Source organism: Sus scrofa, chromosome 13 (assembly GCF_000003025.6).
Source record: "Sus scrofa isolate TJ Tabasco breed Duroc chromosome 13, Sscrofa11.1, whole genome shotgun sequence".
NCBI lineage: Eukaryota > Metazoa > Chordata > Mammalia > Artiodactyla > Suidae > Sus > Sus scrofa.
In genome coordinates this window covers 135,957,824-135,975,013 of record NC_010455.5, presented here as the reverse complement: position 1 = coordinate 135,975,013, position 17,190 = coordinate 135,957,824, and the positions used below count along the sequence as shown (strand labels likewise).

General features: G+C 43.5%; 1 protein-coding gene across 1 annotated transcript in view; it reads left to right on the top strand.

The window, feature by feature from the left end:
* KALRN (kalirin RhoGEF kinase) overlaps window positions 1-17,190 on the top strand; it is a 623,278-nt gene that overhangs the window by 302,059 nt on the left and 304,029 nt on the right. The window contains 3 exon segments of the mRNA XM_021071254.1: window positions 6,955-7,036; window positions 7,038-7,087; window positions 14,670-14,836. Of these exon segments, the coding sequence (XP_020926913.1) occupies window positions 6,955-7,036; window positions 7,038-7,087; window positions 14,670-14,836 (299 nt within the window).

Below are 17,190 nucleotides of genomic sequence, written 5' to 3'. Positions count from 1 at the left end.
AAGGAATGAAGATAATACATAGTAAACAACATCCTCACAAGATATTTCATTTGAAATATCTAGACTTTAAGGATTTTCACAGAGCTTTCGTAATCAGGCAAGTCACTTGTTTTGTAAAATATCAGAGATCCCTGATGGGAACTTTCAGATCATTCTGTATGGGTAGTATGGACTGAAGTCAAGTGACATTGTCAAGGTTCAGATGCTCTCTGCTTCTCATTCTTGGTAAGATGCATGGAAACCAGTAGAAGGAAACAGTGTAAAGCTCTAGCTTTCACAGGAGAAAACTCAGTCTGAGACTGACTACTGACGAGTTCTAGAATGTGAAACGATACATGTCCTCGAAGCTCTTCACAGAGGGGGGATCTTTTAATAACATCATTCCTCAAGTCTCACCTGATTAGGACGGATAGCAATAACATTCATCCTCAAGATTCATATTAATCAGATGTATTTTATTATGAGAGAAAAAAAATTCATAAAGACTTTCATAATTGTGTCAGTCATCCAGATATCCAATGAATAGAAAGCGCGTTGAGACTATAGTTAGTGTCACATATGTTCTTACCTTTTTTTTTTTGCCAATAAAACACTAGCGTCCTTCACACTAGCTTTTCCGACTCTTGCAGTCCTAGGTCTCATTCCATAATATTTTAACTGTTAGAAGGTTGTATTATTTCTAAACAAAGAAATCTATGCTATCTTTTAAATTTTTGTTTAGAGTTACTATTCATTTTATAAATGATAACATAAAAGAATTTAACACTAGACTAGACAAGAAGAGTAATTTAGCTTATGTTAGCTTTATAGTGATAACCTACATCAACATATATACCAATTATAGATAAATAGCCCTTTCGCATGAGGTTTCTTAGCTACAATATGTCTTTCCCTGTCAGCCAGCACTTGTAGGTCATGCGCATATTTAGCTTTCACTTTTCTCATCTTAATATGAATAATGACATTATTAAACGAAAGATGTTCATTTGCAATTGACAGCTCCTGTGTTTCAGAGCATCTTACACAGTGAAATCCTTGGACCCTTCCTCCCCACTGTGAGGTGAATGGGATTGGACTTAAGGTACATAGCATAAGTGTATACCCTTGCTGAGAGGCAAAGGATAGTGCAGTCAGTGAGTATGCAGCATTTTGAGTTAGACTGCCTGGGTTTAAACCAGCTTCGCCAACTTTTAATTGGTTGATTTAGGCAAGTTACTCACTTGGTTTCTCATCTGAGAAGTATGAGAATAATAATTCCCAGCCCAGAGGGTTATTAAGGACTTAATGAGTTAACACAGAAATTTGCAAAGCTTCTAGCACTTAATATGCTTAATACATTGTGGTCAGCATTATTTTTTTAATGATGATTTATTTTTTCCGTTATACCTGCTTACAGTGTTCTGTCAATTTTCTACTGTGGCACGTTGACCAGTCACACATACATGTATATATTCTTTTTCTCACATATCATGCTCCATCATAAGTGACTAGATATAGTTCCCAGTGCTATACAGCAGGATCTCATTACTTATCCATTCCGGCAATAGTTTGCATCTATATAATAAAATACCTAATAATATATACATACATATACACATGTATAATATATTTGCTTCCAGATTTTAAGCAAACTCCCATATATTCTCCATGTTTTCTCTGATTTGTTGCCCAGTCATATTAGGCATCCCTGAGCATCATATAACTGCTGTGACAGCCACAGGCATTTGCTCTTGCCATACAGAGAATGTTCCCAGACAGAGGGCAGGTTACACCTCTCCTTGCTACAGCTTTTGCCCCAGTATTCACACCCCAATGCAGATTACGGATGTGTCTCCTGTTCATGGCAAAGGCCCCTGGGGGACCAGAGAATTCTAGACAGGTTAACATGACCTTTATACTGAGTATAAATACTCAGAGTCAATTTTTTAAAATTACCAACTCTTAAACAAAAGGCTGCATGTTTTTGAAAGGGTAAATTATTCCTGGCATTATATAATGCCACAAGCACACAATTTATTGATCTCTTCAAAGCACATGATTTATTTAAAATTCATATGAAGTGAAGAAAAGGAGTTATCATGAATTTGTAGGGGGTTTTAGAAAAGAAAACCAGGAACTGCTAAATGGGACTTCGAAGTAGGAAATGAAAACTATCCCCTGAAATTATTCTTGGGCCAGCACTTGACATGAGTTAAGGAGGTTAAGAGCCCTGTCCTTGTTTGTATTGATTTCTATTTATCTTTATTATTTCTGTTTTATCTTATTCTCTTCTGTTTTTTCTCTAGAGATTTTTAATAAAAGAAAATCAATGCTTAACACTGACTGTCCCATGATAAATGCACAGTTTAGAATGTCTTTTTTTTTAATCAAGATTGTCATCTTCATTATGATCAGCAGCATCTAAAAGTGATCTGAAGAAGAGGACTTCCAACTTTGCAGTTGATAATAAAGAGCTAAGTTGATGGGATGAGACAGACCAGAGGAAGTGGGAAGAGAAGGGACTGGTGCATTCTGTTTCAGGCAGGTACCCTTGGGGATGAGGGGGCCAAAGTATTCTCTACAGAGAACTACTAGAAGGGACCAGAAGGAGGGAGGAGCCAATGAAGAGGGCTCCCTGAGAACAGAGCCAAGGCCATTGCTAACCAAGTCCCTTGGGACAGTTTTTGGCCACAGTATACTGGATTCAGTGAATCTCATCTGGCAGACAAGTCTTGGGCTTCTTCTGAAGTGTCTTCCCATGTCCCACTGCCTCTTATCCCATCTAAATCCTGTTTAGCTCCTCCTCTGATTTCCTTATGCCTGTGGCTCTGGAGTAGATAATTGCTAAAATAGAAATACTGCCAATGCGTCTCGCAAAAAGGTCATCATATCCTAACACTCCAATTAATTCAGAAGAAGGAGGCAGAGAGAGGCCACCAGAGCCAAGAGAGGAACCAAGTGAGCCAGAAGCTGAGATGGGGCTAATGGAATGGAAGGAGAAAGCAAAAGAGGCCAGAACAAATTCTTCCAGGTTTCTTTTCCAAATGAGTTAGATCACCAGATTAATTCCCCAGGCAGGTTTTCTTTCATGGTCTTGTCTCTGTATTAGCCCACCAGCCCGTGTCCTCTGTTATGAGATAAGCCGGGGAAAACATCAGGGTTGGGGGTTGTCTTGAAGCTCTTCATACGAGAAGGTTGACTTTGAAGAGAAATGAGGACCTGAGTAGATGGGAGGAGGGACAAGGAATTTCAGGGCTGCTGGGTTAGGGAAGGTGGCTGGAGATTGCAGAGCCACCCCTCAGGGACCGGAAGCAAACCAGCTGACTGGTTCATGCAACACAAGACCAGGAGAAGAGCCTCGAAAGTTCTTTTCATTAGCAGTAAAGTAAGTTTCAGGCTTGAAAACAAATTTTTCTTAAAAGAAAAAAATGACCCCTGCTCTGGGCCAGCCTTGTGCCCCAGAAAGAAAGTGAAGAGGAGGAGCCCAATAACAGAGTATTCCTTGAGGAAACAGAAAATACTCAGGAAAGAAAAAAACTCCAGAAAACATTAGACATACGCAAATCAGACTATTTCAGGGCTCTGCGCATCAGTGCTTGGGTGATCGGAAAGAGAGTCAAACATGGAGAGAGTAAAGAGAGTGCAGACCCAGAGCATGAGCCTTGGAAGCCAGGACGTTGCATTGAGTAGCTTCTTGAGATTCTCATTCTTGAGGCTTCCTGACAGACTTGGGCCCTTTAACTGAATGGGGTTGGAGGGTACGGGTGGAGGAGCAGGGAGAAAGGAACATAGAAACACTAGATATAGAATCCTGAGCCTATTTCACACTTGGTTTAGATTCAGATCCCCAAGGTACCCAACCTCAGAGCCTCACTCTCCAGCTAAAGCCCTCACCTTTGCTCTGCCCTAAGCAGCACCCTAGACACCTGCCCTTCCACTTGGCAGACACAGGCATCGGGATCCCTCTGGATCTTCCTGCAGCAAACAGCTTCTTCATAGACTTGGTTTCATGGAAACAAAAAAAACTAATGTGTAAAGAAAAGGCAGGCTCTTCCTTTCATGCTTGTTATCTTTCATTCTTATTCCCCTTGAGTTTGTAGATAGGAAAATGGACTAAAAATTGTGTTTGGACTATTTTCAATATATGATCTGATAAACGACTTCTATCCAGCATGTATTAAGAGTTCTTGCAAACCTATAATCAAAAGATAGTCTAGTTTTGAAAAATAAGCAAAAAAACTAGAAACTTTCTAAAAGAAGACATCAACAGTCAATAAGCATGTGAAAATACGCTCACTATCATGAGTCACCAGGGAAATACACCCTAAAGCCATACTAAGATATCACTTCACACCCGCTAGTGCTGAAATTAAATAGACCGGTAATACCAAATGATGGTGAGAAACTGGAACTTTCTTACATTTCCATTGGGACAGTGAAATTCTTCTTAGGAACATTAAATGGACACCTACCCTATGACCCTACAATTGCACTCCTTAAGTGACTCTTGAGAGAAATGAAAATCTGTATATCCACAGAAAGACTTATGCAAGAACTTTCACGCCAGCCTTATTCATGATAGCCAAACACTGGAAACGATCCAAGAGTTCATCAGCTAGAGAATGGATAAACCAATCATGGTATATATACCATGGAACAGTACTCAGCAGTAGCAAGAAGTGAACTGTTAACACAATACAGATGAATCTTCGATGAATCATATGAAAGTGTCCATACTGTAGGAGTACATTTGTGTGGAGTCTTAAGAATCTGTGATGTGGAGTTCCTGTTGTGGCTCCGTGGCTAACGAATCCGACTAGGAACCATGAGGTTGTGGGTTCCATCCTGGCCTTGCTTAGTGGGTCAAGGATCCAGCATTGCTGTGAATTGTGGTGTAGGTCGCAGATGCGGCTTGGATCCTGCGTTGCTGTGGCTGTGGCGTAGACCGGCGGCTACAGCTTCGATTAGACTCCTCCTAGTATATGCCGCGGGAGCGGCCCTAGAAATGGCAAAAGACAAAAAAAAAAAAGAATCTGTGATGTTAGAAATCAGAAAATGGTATCTGAGATGGGGGCTGGGGGGAACAGGAACTACCTGGAAAGGGTGACTCCCTAGGGTGATAGAAAGCTCTTATATTTTGTGTTTGGTGATGGTTACGTGGCTATATAAAATTGTCGAAATCCACAGAACTGAATACTTGAAATAATGTGTATCCTGTATGTAAATTATACTTCAACTTTTTTTTTTTACCACAGGAAGGAAAATATAAATTTATAGGCCTAGTCTATAAAGGCCCATTCTTCCTATAAATTGTCCCTATAAATTTTAAGTAAATTATCTCTCTTATTTTTCTCAGTTTAACTCCTCTAGCTAGAGAATGAAATGCTTTTCAAGATGGGATACAACAAAAACCTGTTTGCCTGTCAACCTGCTGATTCCCAGACCCCTAAGGACGCTCCACAATAAGTAGATACTAGGCTTTCGGGCTGAGCTCAGTAGATCCCTTGGTTGACCTGCAAAGAGGTGGGGGCATGAGGTGAGAACCCATGATGGTGAAGGTAATATGTTTACAGTTCCCCTATTTCTGTTTCAAAGAGAGCAACTACATTGTTAATGGAGAAAATTCTTACTGTTAAGACGAGAATGGAATCCTAGACCTCAGGAGGAAGGGCTTGCCTTTCCCATCCTGGTCTGTATGGCTATAGACCCTACAGCATAGGATGTAACCACACCATCTCCTAGTTGCATAAAGCTGGTCTTTCCGCCACTGGACAAGCCGTGTTTGGAAACTGGGAAGGGTGTGCCACCATCAGCTGGATGAGATCCAGCAGGATGAGAATCACTGAGCCGGGGCCCTGGACCTGAGCTTAGGTTGCCCGGGCCATTACCCTAACTCTGTGATTGGGGTGAGGCTTCCATTGCTTCTTCCCAGAAAAGAAGGTGACAGTACCATTGTGCCATTTGTACCATAATGCAGGTGCCATTGCCTTCAGAGGGCTACCCGGGGGAGCATGTGATGACAGACCTGAAAGTTGTTCTTTGATTCAATATCAATGGAATTATTACCCAGTTTAGGACTTTTGAGTTCTACACTGTGGATGATGGCAGCAATTGTGAAGGAAGTATAGGATTCATTCTCTATGTGGAGGCGCATTTTTGAAAGTAAATGAGGGCAGTGATGTGAGTGAAGGTGATGAGCAATAACCAATTAGCAGTTTCATATTAGGGCAAGTTTCCTTCATTACTGTTCAGTCTCATTTATCATCGTGCCTTTCTTAATTCTCTGTTTGGCTTTCTAGAGGTGCTATCATTACATCTTGTTATCACCATTTCAGGTATCAATTTTCATAGAGAAATCTGTACACAGAATGCAGGAACCGGTTGGGACCCTGGTCAGTGGATACGGGCTCTGATTGTGTAATCAGGCGTTCACTGGGCTTCCAGGCCTCTGGTTTCTGTTTCTGAAAAGCATTGACCCAGTCTTAATTCTGGGGCCTCTCAGCGATGAGATTTTTAGAACAACAGTTACGGTATGGTGAACAGAGTCTTTGCCGTCAGGAGAAACTGAATATGTCCTCAGTCATGCCCCTCAGAGCAAGGTGAACTCTGGGAACCATTCCATCTGTATAAGTGAGTGTCAGCCTCCTTGTTTGTGAGATGGACTTGGAGATCTCCACCCTGCTCCTGTCCAGGTCATTGGGTGGGGAGGGGATGATACGGAGCATGCGAAAACCTTCTAAACCATTCTTCTTCTGTAAGTGTTGCTGTTGCTGTAGACACGAATGCAGGGTAAACTTTTAGATGCTTTTGGCATGTGCCCATGTAAAGGAGTCAGAAAGATGCAAGCAGGACGGTACAGGGTTGGTTAGTTATCTGGTTGGTCGTGAACTTCCCTAGTAGCTTTGTGACCAGGAGCTGCACTGATGTGGTTTCCACAGTGACGGCAGAGCTGGCGCTGGATGGATTGTTCGGCAGATAATGCTTCAACACAGGATTTGACATGGGAGCAGGCTGCAGCGCCACAGAGGAGTGGCATGAACAACATGACCTTCGAGTCATCCAGCAGGGCCAGATCTGCATCAGTACATCATGGAGGTCCAGGCCTCAGGTAGTCCACCTGTCCGTGCTCTTGCTTCCAGTGGGAGATGATGAAGTCAAGAACACCAGCTGACTCCACAGCACTTCTACTTCCACTCCTTCATTCTCTTCTCGCAGAGATTTTTGCCCCCTTTTTAAGAAAAGAAACAAGCAAGGAGCTGAAATTGCTTGCTGGGGTTGCCAGTTAGGCTATGATAAGACAGGAATAGAGCCAGGTTCTCCTGTGCAGAATGGAAAAGCAATGTGGAACTTAGCACAGTGCAAAACATGGTGGTCTAGAGAACTCACCAGGTGGCTGAAAGCAGTCAGCCTCCTTGCGCGTTGTCTTAATTATAGACTTGGTCCAACCGTCCCTACACACTCCTGCCTGGTTCCACTAGGGGCTCTCATCTCTAGTTCTGCCTCTCACACTCATTTTCTTATCACTGGTCTATGCCTGAGTATAAGAAGTACGGATAAAATTATGTCAAGGTCATATAATTTTATAACTTCTCAAAACACACGGCCAAGTTATCCAGACTTGACTTCTTTTCCTGCTCAGGATTTATTCACTATTTAACCAACAAATGCATGAGCTCTTACCGTGACACCTGCCAATTTCAAACAGCCTTTGATGTTAGAATGAAGAGAGCCTTAGCAGTCCCTAGTCCAGGTGGTCAGAAAAGAGAAGTCCTGGCCTGGGCTCACATCGTGGAGTGCCAGAACCTGGGTCTCCACCCCACCCGCCCTGGGTCCTCCAAGAGGAGCAGACAGGGCTCAGGCCATCAACACTTTAAACCAGTTGGTGCCATGGGTGCGGCCCTAAAAGCAAAAAAAAAAAGCGCACAGTTGGTATATGTCCTGTTGGTTGTAAAGGACATTTAGAATCATCGAATTTGACTTTAACTCCTAGAATAAGGCCCGTCTCTCGAATGTCCTAGTTTACATTCAGGGGTGCCGCCTGCCTATCTTTGGGAAAGGCCACACAGGTTGAGTGATGGTTATCAGTGCAATGCGATAGCCATGACATAAAAATCCAGCTTTGGAAAATGTTCACAGGTGGAATGCGCATGAGGAGATGGAAACCAGTGACACTGATATCCAGCTTTATTGTGTAATGTCTGGCTTATTGGGCTTTGTTCTGTTCCTTGCAAAGGATGACTATTTTTTCAAACTTTCTCATTAGATCAGTAGTTCAAGCTGCTTTTCACCTGTTAGCTGCATTGGACCACGAGAAAGGCCATGGCACTTAATCTGTTGTTCAGGTCAGAAGTTCAGAATGTGGTTAGCCCAGCGTTTTTAAATAATTAGACTTTTTCAGGTAATCATGTCAATATTATAGACATTCTGAGGCTCTATGCAAACAACAAACAAAACAAAGAATGCCTTTAGGTATGTGTTTCTTTATGACCTGAAAGAAGATAAACAGCTTCAAGAGGAACTTCTTTTCTAACCAAGGCATCTAATAAATTCTGTCTACTTCTTCTCCTACAAATCAGCAGAATCTTTCCTTAATTTTTTTTTTGGTCTTTTTGTTGTTTTAGCCGCGCCATGGCAATGGAGGTTCCCAGCTAGGGGTGACTCAGAGCTGCAGCCACTGGCCTACGCACGCCACAGCAATGCTGGATCTGAGCTGCATCTGCACCTATACACAGCTCACAGCACACCAGATCTTAAGCCTGGTAAGGCGAGGGTGGAACCCAATCCTCATGGATGTAGTGGGGTTCGTTAATGCTGAGCCATGACAGGAACGCCTTTCCTTCAGTTTTCATTTGTGTTGTGAAAGACTGTAGCTGTTGTGAGCCCAGGCCTGCAGGGTGCAGACCTTGCTCCACGCAGCTCCAAGAAGGGCCCTTCATTCACATCGCAGTCTCTCTGAGGTTTGTTTTTAAATGGCAGTGCTAGACACTCTGATATACACTTGATGGACTTGGGTATCAGAAAAGCTCCTAGATGATGCAATCATGCAGACAGGGCTGAAAACTTCTGTTTTCATCATGACAGTTACATCAGCAGTTGATGCTATGACATGCCTAGAACAGTGACTTCCAATGTGGCCCCCAGATCAGCAGCAGCATATAACTAAGAATTTGTTAGAAATTGTAAGTCCAAGGGCCACCACTAGAATATGCCACATCGAATCACTTATGGGTAGGCCTGACAACCTGTTTCAGTAAGCCCTCCAGACAATTCTGATGCCTGATCTAGGACCACTGACCTGGGACTACTTAAAGTATGGGCCTTTCCAGCAGCATCAGCCTCACAGAAAGCTGATTAGAAAGGCAGAATCCAGACTTAGGAGCTGAATCTGCATTTTTAACAATCCAGGTAAATCATGTGCATGTAAATCTAAGAAGCAGAGCTCCTGGCACGGCTGTACACTTTTAAGGCCTTGTTAGAGGTGGAAAATGGTGGAGGATGCAGCACACGTACCTAGGAGAGTGGCTTATGCAGAGATCCCCTGCAAGGATGCTCACCCTCATTCCCTCATCCTCAGTACTGATGTGTCTGCAGGTTGGAGAGCTCGTCTGCCTGAAAGCCTGCGGCCTTAGGACCAGGGCATCTAAGCAAGTACACTCTGTCAAGAGCCAGGTTCTTGGTAACGAAAGTCTGCCGGGAGTTGCAGTCCCTGAAGACGGCTGTGCTTGGCCGCCACCTTAACCATGATGGTGAGTGGGTGACAACACCCCAGGAATGGGCTGCTCACCCCCGTAATATCCTGTTCTAGGAATGAGCTTTGTCAGAGAGCTTTGATTGGCCTCTTCAGCCTCTCTGCTGGGACTGGCTGTTCCTTGTTCCTCCTCAGCTAGCTGTTCCATCTGGCATAGCCTAGGAGGCTGCAGGGATGATTCCAGTGTCTCAGGGAAGCTCACTCTGTCTGCTGCCATCTCTGTCTGAAAGGAGGCATCGATACATCTCTCAGGCTGAGGGAAGGAGGCATGTCACACAGAGCTGAGCTGGGGGTGGAGGTTCTTGGTGGACCTGGAGTGGGTCTGGCCCAGGACTTAAGTGGCTGGGATGCAGGACTTCAGAGACACAGGACTGAGGCATAAATATAAGGCATGTCTTGTATGTCTAGTGAACTGTATTGAGCCAGAGGTAAACGAACCATTATCTCAGAAAAGGACAGTTAGCAATTAAGAATTTGGTTGCTATTCAGCCCCAAGCTAAATTAATAAGGCTTATGCTTTGTTTTATAGGAGTAAATGGAAGTCAGGATTCCTGAACTATTTTCAGATATGATGTTTAAATTCAGCCAGTTCTACTAAGTCCACCTATTACAACAGCCTAACCAAGCAAAAGCTTTGCTGAAATCACATCACCTAGACTAGCTGGCAAATAGGAACTATTTCTTCAGTTGCCATTGCTTGGGTTATCTATTTGGACCTCAAGTGGAGTGGTAGGGTTTGCTGGAAGAGTCAAGTTGGGGAAAAGACCTGGCTGACTTCAAGGTCCAGCTACACCACAGGCAGTCTGATTTGGTTTTTTTTTTGGGGGGGTATTTATTTTATTATTTATTTTTTTTAAGTTTTATTGAAGGTTAAATTTTACAAGGCCATAGTCCCTCCAGCTCACTTGCCCTGATCCAGCCTCACTTCCCTGCTTGGTTATGCCCCAGGTCTTCTCCCTCATGTCATCTGACCCTGTGACTCTTACACGACCTTAGGAATAAGACCACATGTTCTGCAGATATATTGCTTTTGTGGTCTAATCAAAGCATCACGTTCTCTCTTAATGCAAGGTTTATAGATGAAAACTCTTTGGAGCTTGTGGCAATGATGCTTAAAATTTACCGTGCCTGGGAAGAACCCAGCCACAGCATTTAAATTCTTAAATTAGGCTGTGAGGATCACTCTCCCTGAACATAGAAGAGTACAGCAGGAGAGAGAGAGAGAGACTTCTGGTTTGGCATCCTGGCCACACTCCTCACTACCTGGGTGTCCCTGAGCCCATTACCCCATCTCCCTAAGCCTCGCCTTTCTCTGAAAACAACAGTCACAGGAATTGGAACCACATAGAGCGGTTAAGGATGCAGTAGGGGGAACATAACCATGGGAAGAGCTCAGGGAAACTTGATAACTGTTGTCTGTAGTTTTGTCTAACTGAATTCTCTGGGGTTATTCATGCCCCTATCGCTTCTCTGGCATGAGGGCAGGGCCCTCCTTCTTTATATTCCCAGCATCTGGCCAAGTGGCATGTAGCAATGCACAATATTAAAGTTCACTGAATTAATCAAGAATGAACATCAGTCTGGGGGGAACAGATGTAGGTCAAAATAATGGGCCACAAATCATTGTACTTGTGCCATAAACACAGAATGGCCTGTGTTTCTCCAAAACGGGGTAAAGGAATGTGCATCTGAGAGCAAGAGAGAGAAACTGATATACAACAGTGGTTCTCAGCGTTACCATATTTAGAATCACCTGGAGAGCGTCTTAAAAATACCCTGTCTGGGTCCCATCCCTCAGGGATTCTTAACTTAATTGGCCTGGAATGGGCCCAGATTTGTTAAACTTCCAGGTGATTCTAATGTACACCAGGGTTGAAAATACTGATCTAAAAACCTGATTAGAGGACTTGATCATTTCTAACTGAGTGTTATATTGAGGGAGTGACACAGAAGGGGTGATGAAGGAGAGGGGAGGAGAAAAGTTGTTCTCCTCCGAGGCAGACAGATATTTCGGGAAACACAAACACTTGAAAAACCCTTTCCGTGTGTGGGCAGCATAGGCGGGAACACCTAACTCTTACCTAGACCACAGCACCTCTGTCCTTGAGGGAATCCAAGTGGAACCTCGGCCTGGCAGCAGAGGAAGCAGAGTAACACTTAATATCAGCCATGTCCTTGAGCCCTAAGGAGTCGCAGTGCCGAGCATTGTGGTAACAGAGGGTAGCACAGGGTTATTCTCTGTCACTGGTCGCTGACTGTTTGTGCCATCTTACCCAGTGGTTCCCAATCTTGGTCCATGTTGGAGTCACCCTGGGAGCTTTAAGACTACCTGATGCCTGGGTCCTACCCACAAAGATTCTGATGTTGTTGGTCTGGGCATAGCCAGGACACAGTGGCCTTTTAACATTCTCCAGGTGAATCTAATGGGAGCCAAAGTTGAGCGTGTTGGCTTAATAGCATCCAAATCACCATAATTTCTAATGATATACTTTGAGAAAGTTCACAGACACCTAATGGTAAGATTTTATGTTTACATTTTATATAAGCCTCTCAACAGTCCCATCAGTAATAAAGACTGTAATTTCCCCAAGGGAAAGGAAAAAGTGGGGAAATGGATGTTTTTGAGCCTACGACATGCCAAGCACTGTGTATACCTTATCTGTTTTGTCCTCACAACACCCCGAGCAGTCAGTGCTGGATACCCATCTCACTCAGGCTCAGACAGAATGCGGAGCCCAGAGAGTCACTGTTAATAGGTTACAGAGCATGGATTCAAACCTAAGTCCGTCTGTCCCCAGGGCTCTCAGGTGGCCTGAGCTCTTCCTAAAGAGCCCCATGTGTTCACTAAACAGGTATTTTTAGGGTGTTATGAGTCAGGCACTGTGCTAGGTCCTAAAGATGCAAAGATGCATAAAACAGACATAGCCCTGGCCTCAGAGAACATGCATTCCTGTGAGAACACAGACGAGTTAGTAAGGAACTGACCTCAGTGGAGGTGTTGTGACGGAGGGATGTTTGCAGGACATTGTGGGGGCATATCAAAAAGAAATCCCAATACAATTTTCTTTAGCGAGACGGACAGACTGGTTCGTTATGAATATGTTTCACTACTTGATGGAAAGAACAAACACATGGCATCTCGAGCGAGCCCCCAAGGAAGACAGGCCTCTGATTAGATTGAGAGCAGTGACAAGACAAGAAAATGCTATTTGCTATTGATCGATGGTACTTACCAGTTGATGTATATTAGCTGGGACTCGTGTTGATGGGTTTGGGGCACCGGAGAGAGAGGGGAGTTTCTGTTCTTCTAGGTGTGGCTGGAGTAACTCGTGTTCCTCCCATTCACTCCATCCACGACAGAATGAGTTGTTGAGGGGTGCAGAAATGCAACAGCACTGTCTTCACCCATTTTATTTCCTGTGTTCATCTCACACACACAAAAATCAAGCAGATAGATGAAAACGAAGGGCTCGGATCTCAGGGCAGGCAGGGAGCCTGTTCTGTATGATGTTCTAGGCAGGTGGCTGGCCCCTTTGATGAGGTACCAGGGCTTAGAGAGCTCATTTGCATGTGATATGGCAGGGGTGAACCATGAGCTTCCCATAGAAGGCATTTTGCCCAAGCCCAGCATACTAAACACCAGAGATGCATGCAGAATGAAAACGAGCTGGAGAAAAGTCCTTCTTGTGGCTAGCAGTGGGAATCCACATCTGCAGGTGGATCTTAAATACATTTTTAGAAAGTAAACACAGAGGTCAAAGGTCAACCCACGACACCTAGCCCTGCAGAGGTAGAAATGTTTGTATTTCTTCTTATCGTTTTAATTTCAGTCAAGGAGATGCTCTGCCTCATCCTCTTGGTAACTGGAAATAGTAACTGGAGGGAGTTGACTGCCAAAAGAACAAGTCATTCTTTTCTCTCCCAGATATTTCAGGACCTGGGACTTGGAATTATGAAACTGCCAGAAAAAAAAATAATAAACATGAAGAGATCCTGAAATTAATACCATGTAACACTAGGGAAAAAAATTTCCCACTCTCCCATATTGTCCTTATGTAAAACACTATTTTTGCATCTAGAAATGAATTTCCCTAAGCGTGTACAGATTTTGCTTATACTCCCCCACTGTAACAGGCAGGTGTGTCGGTGGTGGCAGAGAGCATTTCTGGTGGTGTGAGTCAGAATGAGGGGGAAGTCTCCCAAAGGGGAATTGATTTCCTGTGGCCATACCTTGAGGTTGGCGAGCTCCTTTGAGTGTCATCCCTGTGGAAATACAATACCCTTTGTACCCTTTGGAAGTACTTATCTACTGGGCTTTTAGTCCAAACCCCATTGTTGGTTGAGATTCTGTTTGTCAGTATCAGGACCACAGCTGCACTGGGTCATAGATTCCAGGATGTGGACCCAAGGAAAGGATCTGGACAGAACTAAAAATCTGGGCTCAGGTAGAGTCAGGGATCAGGGGACAAGCAGACCAGAGTCAGGATTTTCCCAGAGCCAAGGATCCGAGCAAGGCTGAATTGGAAATAGCCGGACAAAAGAATCAGGAAATCATACAGTTACAACTTGCATGAAGTTGGAGACAGAAAGGAACCAAGAGGGCATGAATACAAGAAAGCAGAATTATAAGTTTAAGAGTCAGGAACCAGTAAAGCCTTAGGACTGAGCAAAGCATGCTTACTTTGATATAGTACAGATGCCTTATATGCATTATCTCATTCAAGCCTCCTAACCAGCCCCTAAGGTAGGTAGCTTATGAGGTAGGTTCATTATATAAAATCCTATCCAGTTTCACGGAGGGATGTGCAGAGGTTGGGAGGTGGGGTGCATGGGATGCTGCTAAAGGCTATTTCCAAATTCCAGTTTTCATATGCATATGGAAGGAAATGCAATCTTTACAGTACTCCTGGGTTTTTAATTGTTTACCTTTTGTTTAAATCAGGAATTGAGTTGATCTGTGAAAAAGACATTGATCTGGCAGCCCAGGTGCAAGAGCTATTGGAGTTTCTCCACGAGAAGCAGCATGAATTGGAGCTCAACGCGGAGCAGACCCATAAGCGGCTGGAGCAGTGCCTCCAACTGCGGCACCTCCAGGCCGAGGTCAAACAGGTGAGCTTGGCCCTCTGCCTTCAGCCTGGGCTTCCCAGAGGCTGAGTCTGGCCTGGGCCTACCCCTGGGACAGAGTATGGTATCCAGAGCCACAGAGGCAACCAAAACTTAGGAAATAGGTAAGTTAAGGAGTGGTGTATTAGTTTCTGAAAACTAGGCTATCTATTGGCCCTAGCAAGTAAATCTAATGGTGCAGTGGCTCAGACTACAAATGCGTCATTTCTCTGCCGTGTAACAATCTAAGGAGAGGATCTCTGTGCTTTTCCAAGTTGTCCTCAGTCACTGAATCCATTCTCTTCCTTTCTCTCCTCAATCCTGCACAGAGTTCATGAGAAATGCAAATCCTTTATCAATAAACATATTCAGGCTTTAGAGCTAGGTTGATTAATTTGGGGTCCCTATGCGTGTAGTACAGCCCCTGACATATAGTCAGTAATCAATAAGTGGGAGCCATCATTCTTTCCAATTGTGTGTGGTTCTTACCAGAAAATGCCACATGAAAGCCAGTTTTAAAAAGGAAGGAGTTCTTACCTGTATAAGACATGATACTAGCCATTTTACTAAAGACATCCCCATACCATTCCTAGGAATCACTAGGAACATACACACAGCGAACAAAGACACATTTAAAACATTCCACATATTTATATTATAAGCAGACTAAGTAGGAATCATTAGCAGAATGAATGGGGATTTCCTGTTTAGACAAAATGGGATTAAATAAATAGAACGTGATTAGAGTTCCATTTACGAAGTGCTACGTGCCTTTTAAACCTATCTCTTGATCAATCTTCGCAACCTATTTCTTGATCAATCTTCGCAACCATTCTCTGAAGCAGATATTACTCTCCTTACAGAGCAAGTCCCTGAAGCTTAGAAAGGTCACCAGACAAAGGTCGCACTGAGGGAAGAACTCGCCATCACCTTTCCCCAGGTTCACGAGGGCTCCCCAGCAGGGCAGACCCCATAGCACTTCAGTGTTTGCTCTGTCTGCTCCAAACCCTCCCAAGGAACTCCAGCCCCCTGCTTCCCACCCAGAATATCCCAGCAGAGACACATCTTTCTTTTTATTTTATTTTTTTGGCTGCACCCACATCAGGCAGAAGTTTCCAAGCTAAGGGATCAAACCCGTGCCACAGCAGTGACAATGCAGATCCTTAACCCACTGAGCCACCATCTTCCTCTTTTAAACATGTTTTTCTTATGTGCTGTGACTGATAGAGCTTTTAGATTTAAATATTAATTTAGCGCAAGAAACAAAAACATATTTTTACACTTGAATGTTATTCGTGATTTTTTCTGGGCCAAATTCTCAGTGACCTAATGAACTATAGCTTGATAAATAAAGAATGTATAAGTGCTCACCCTCCCCCAAAAAACATTTTATTTCATTATTGCCTAGACCTTTTATTCAGGGTATTCCCTGCTAGTGCCTATGTTTTAGTTATTATATGTTATAATGTGAAAAATTATCTTTTCTGCTCCCATCTCCTCCTCATTATGTTTGTGACTGAGATGAAAATGGAAATGAAATGCACTTTCATCCCCCAAGTATACATTCTGCTGGGGTGGTGATAGGTAGGTTGTCAAGTGGGGGAAGTAGACCATCTATATATGGATCATTCAGGCTTGACTAATAACACGAATACATTCCCATTCAGTGTTTCATGAATTGGAGGATGAAAATTCTTCTGCGGGAGTGAGATAATTCTTTCTCCTTCTCTCCATCATCACAAGAATGACACATAGGACGACTGTAGTTCCACACAGTCCTGGATGGCTGGAGTCGGCCTTCAGGAAACCCATGAAGGCCTTCTCGAAGGACAGCGGCCCTTGGAGGCACCGAGGCACTGCTGCTTGGTTAAGCCACCATGCCTCATTAGACAGACTTGTTCTCCTTGTCAGCGTGGGCTCTTTCTTTGGGGAGTCGTCTGATCCAGTTTCAGAGAAGGCATTTGTGTTTGATGGAAGTTGGTGGAGCAGGAAATATTGATTTAGAAGCTGTTGACACTTAGAAAGAGGGAGTTAGTTTAGATGTCAGTATTGATCAGTGGGGCTAAATTTAGACACTAGCTTGAGAGTTTCTCTTTCGAATATACTCTCAAAAAAGAAAGATAGAAAAGGACACCTTAATTGAAGTGCCACTAGTGGGGACTGAAAGGAAGAAGACAACGATGTGTCATTATGCAGCCCTGTTGTCAGGAGTTCAGAGATTAAAGGTTTAGATTTGGCCTTCTTAATCTTAAGTGCAGTTACACTACAATTATATTAAACTGAAGCTCTGGGGGGTGATGATGTCACAGACATTGACTGATGGTTATTTTCAAATATTTATAACAAATGAACCTGATGAA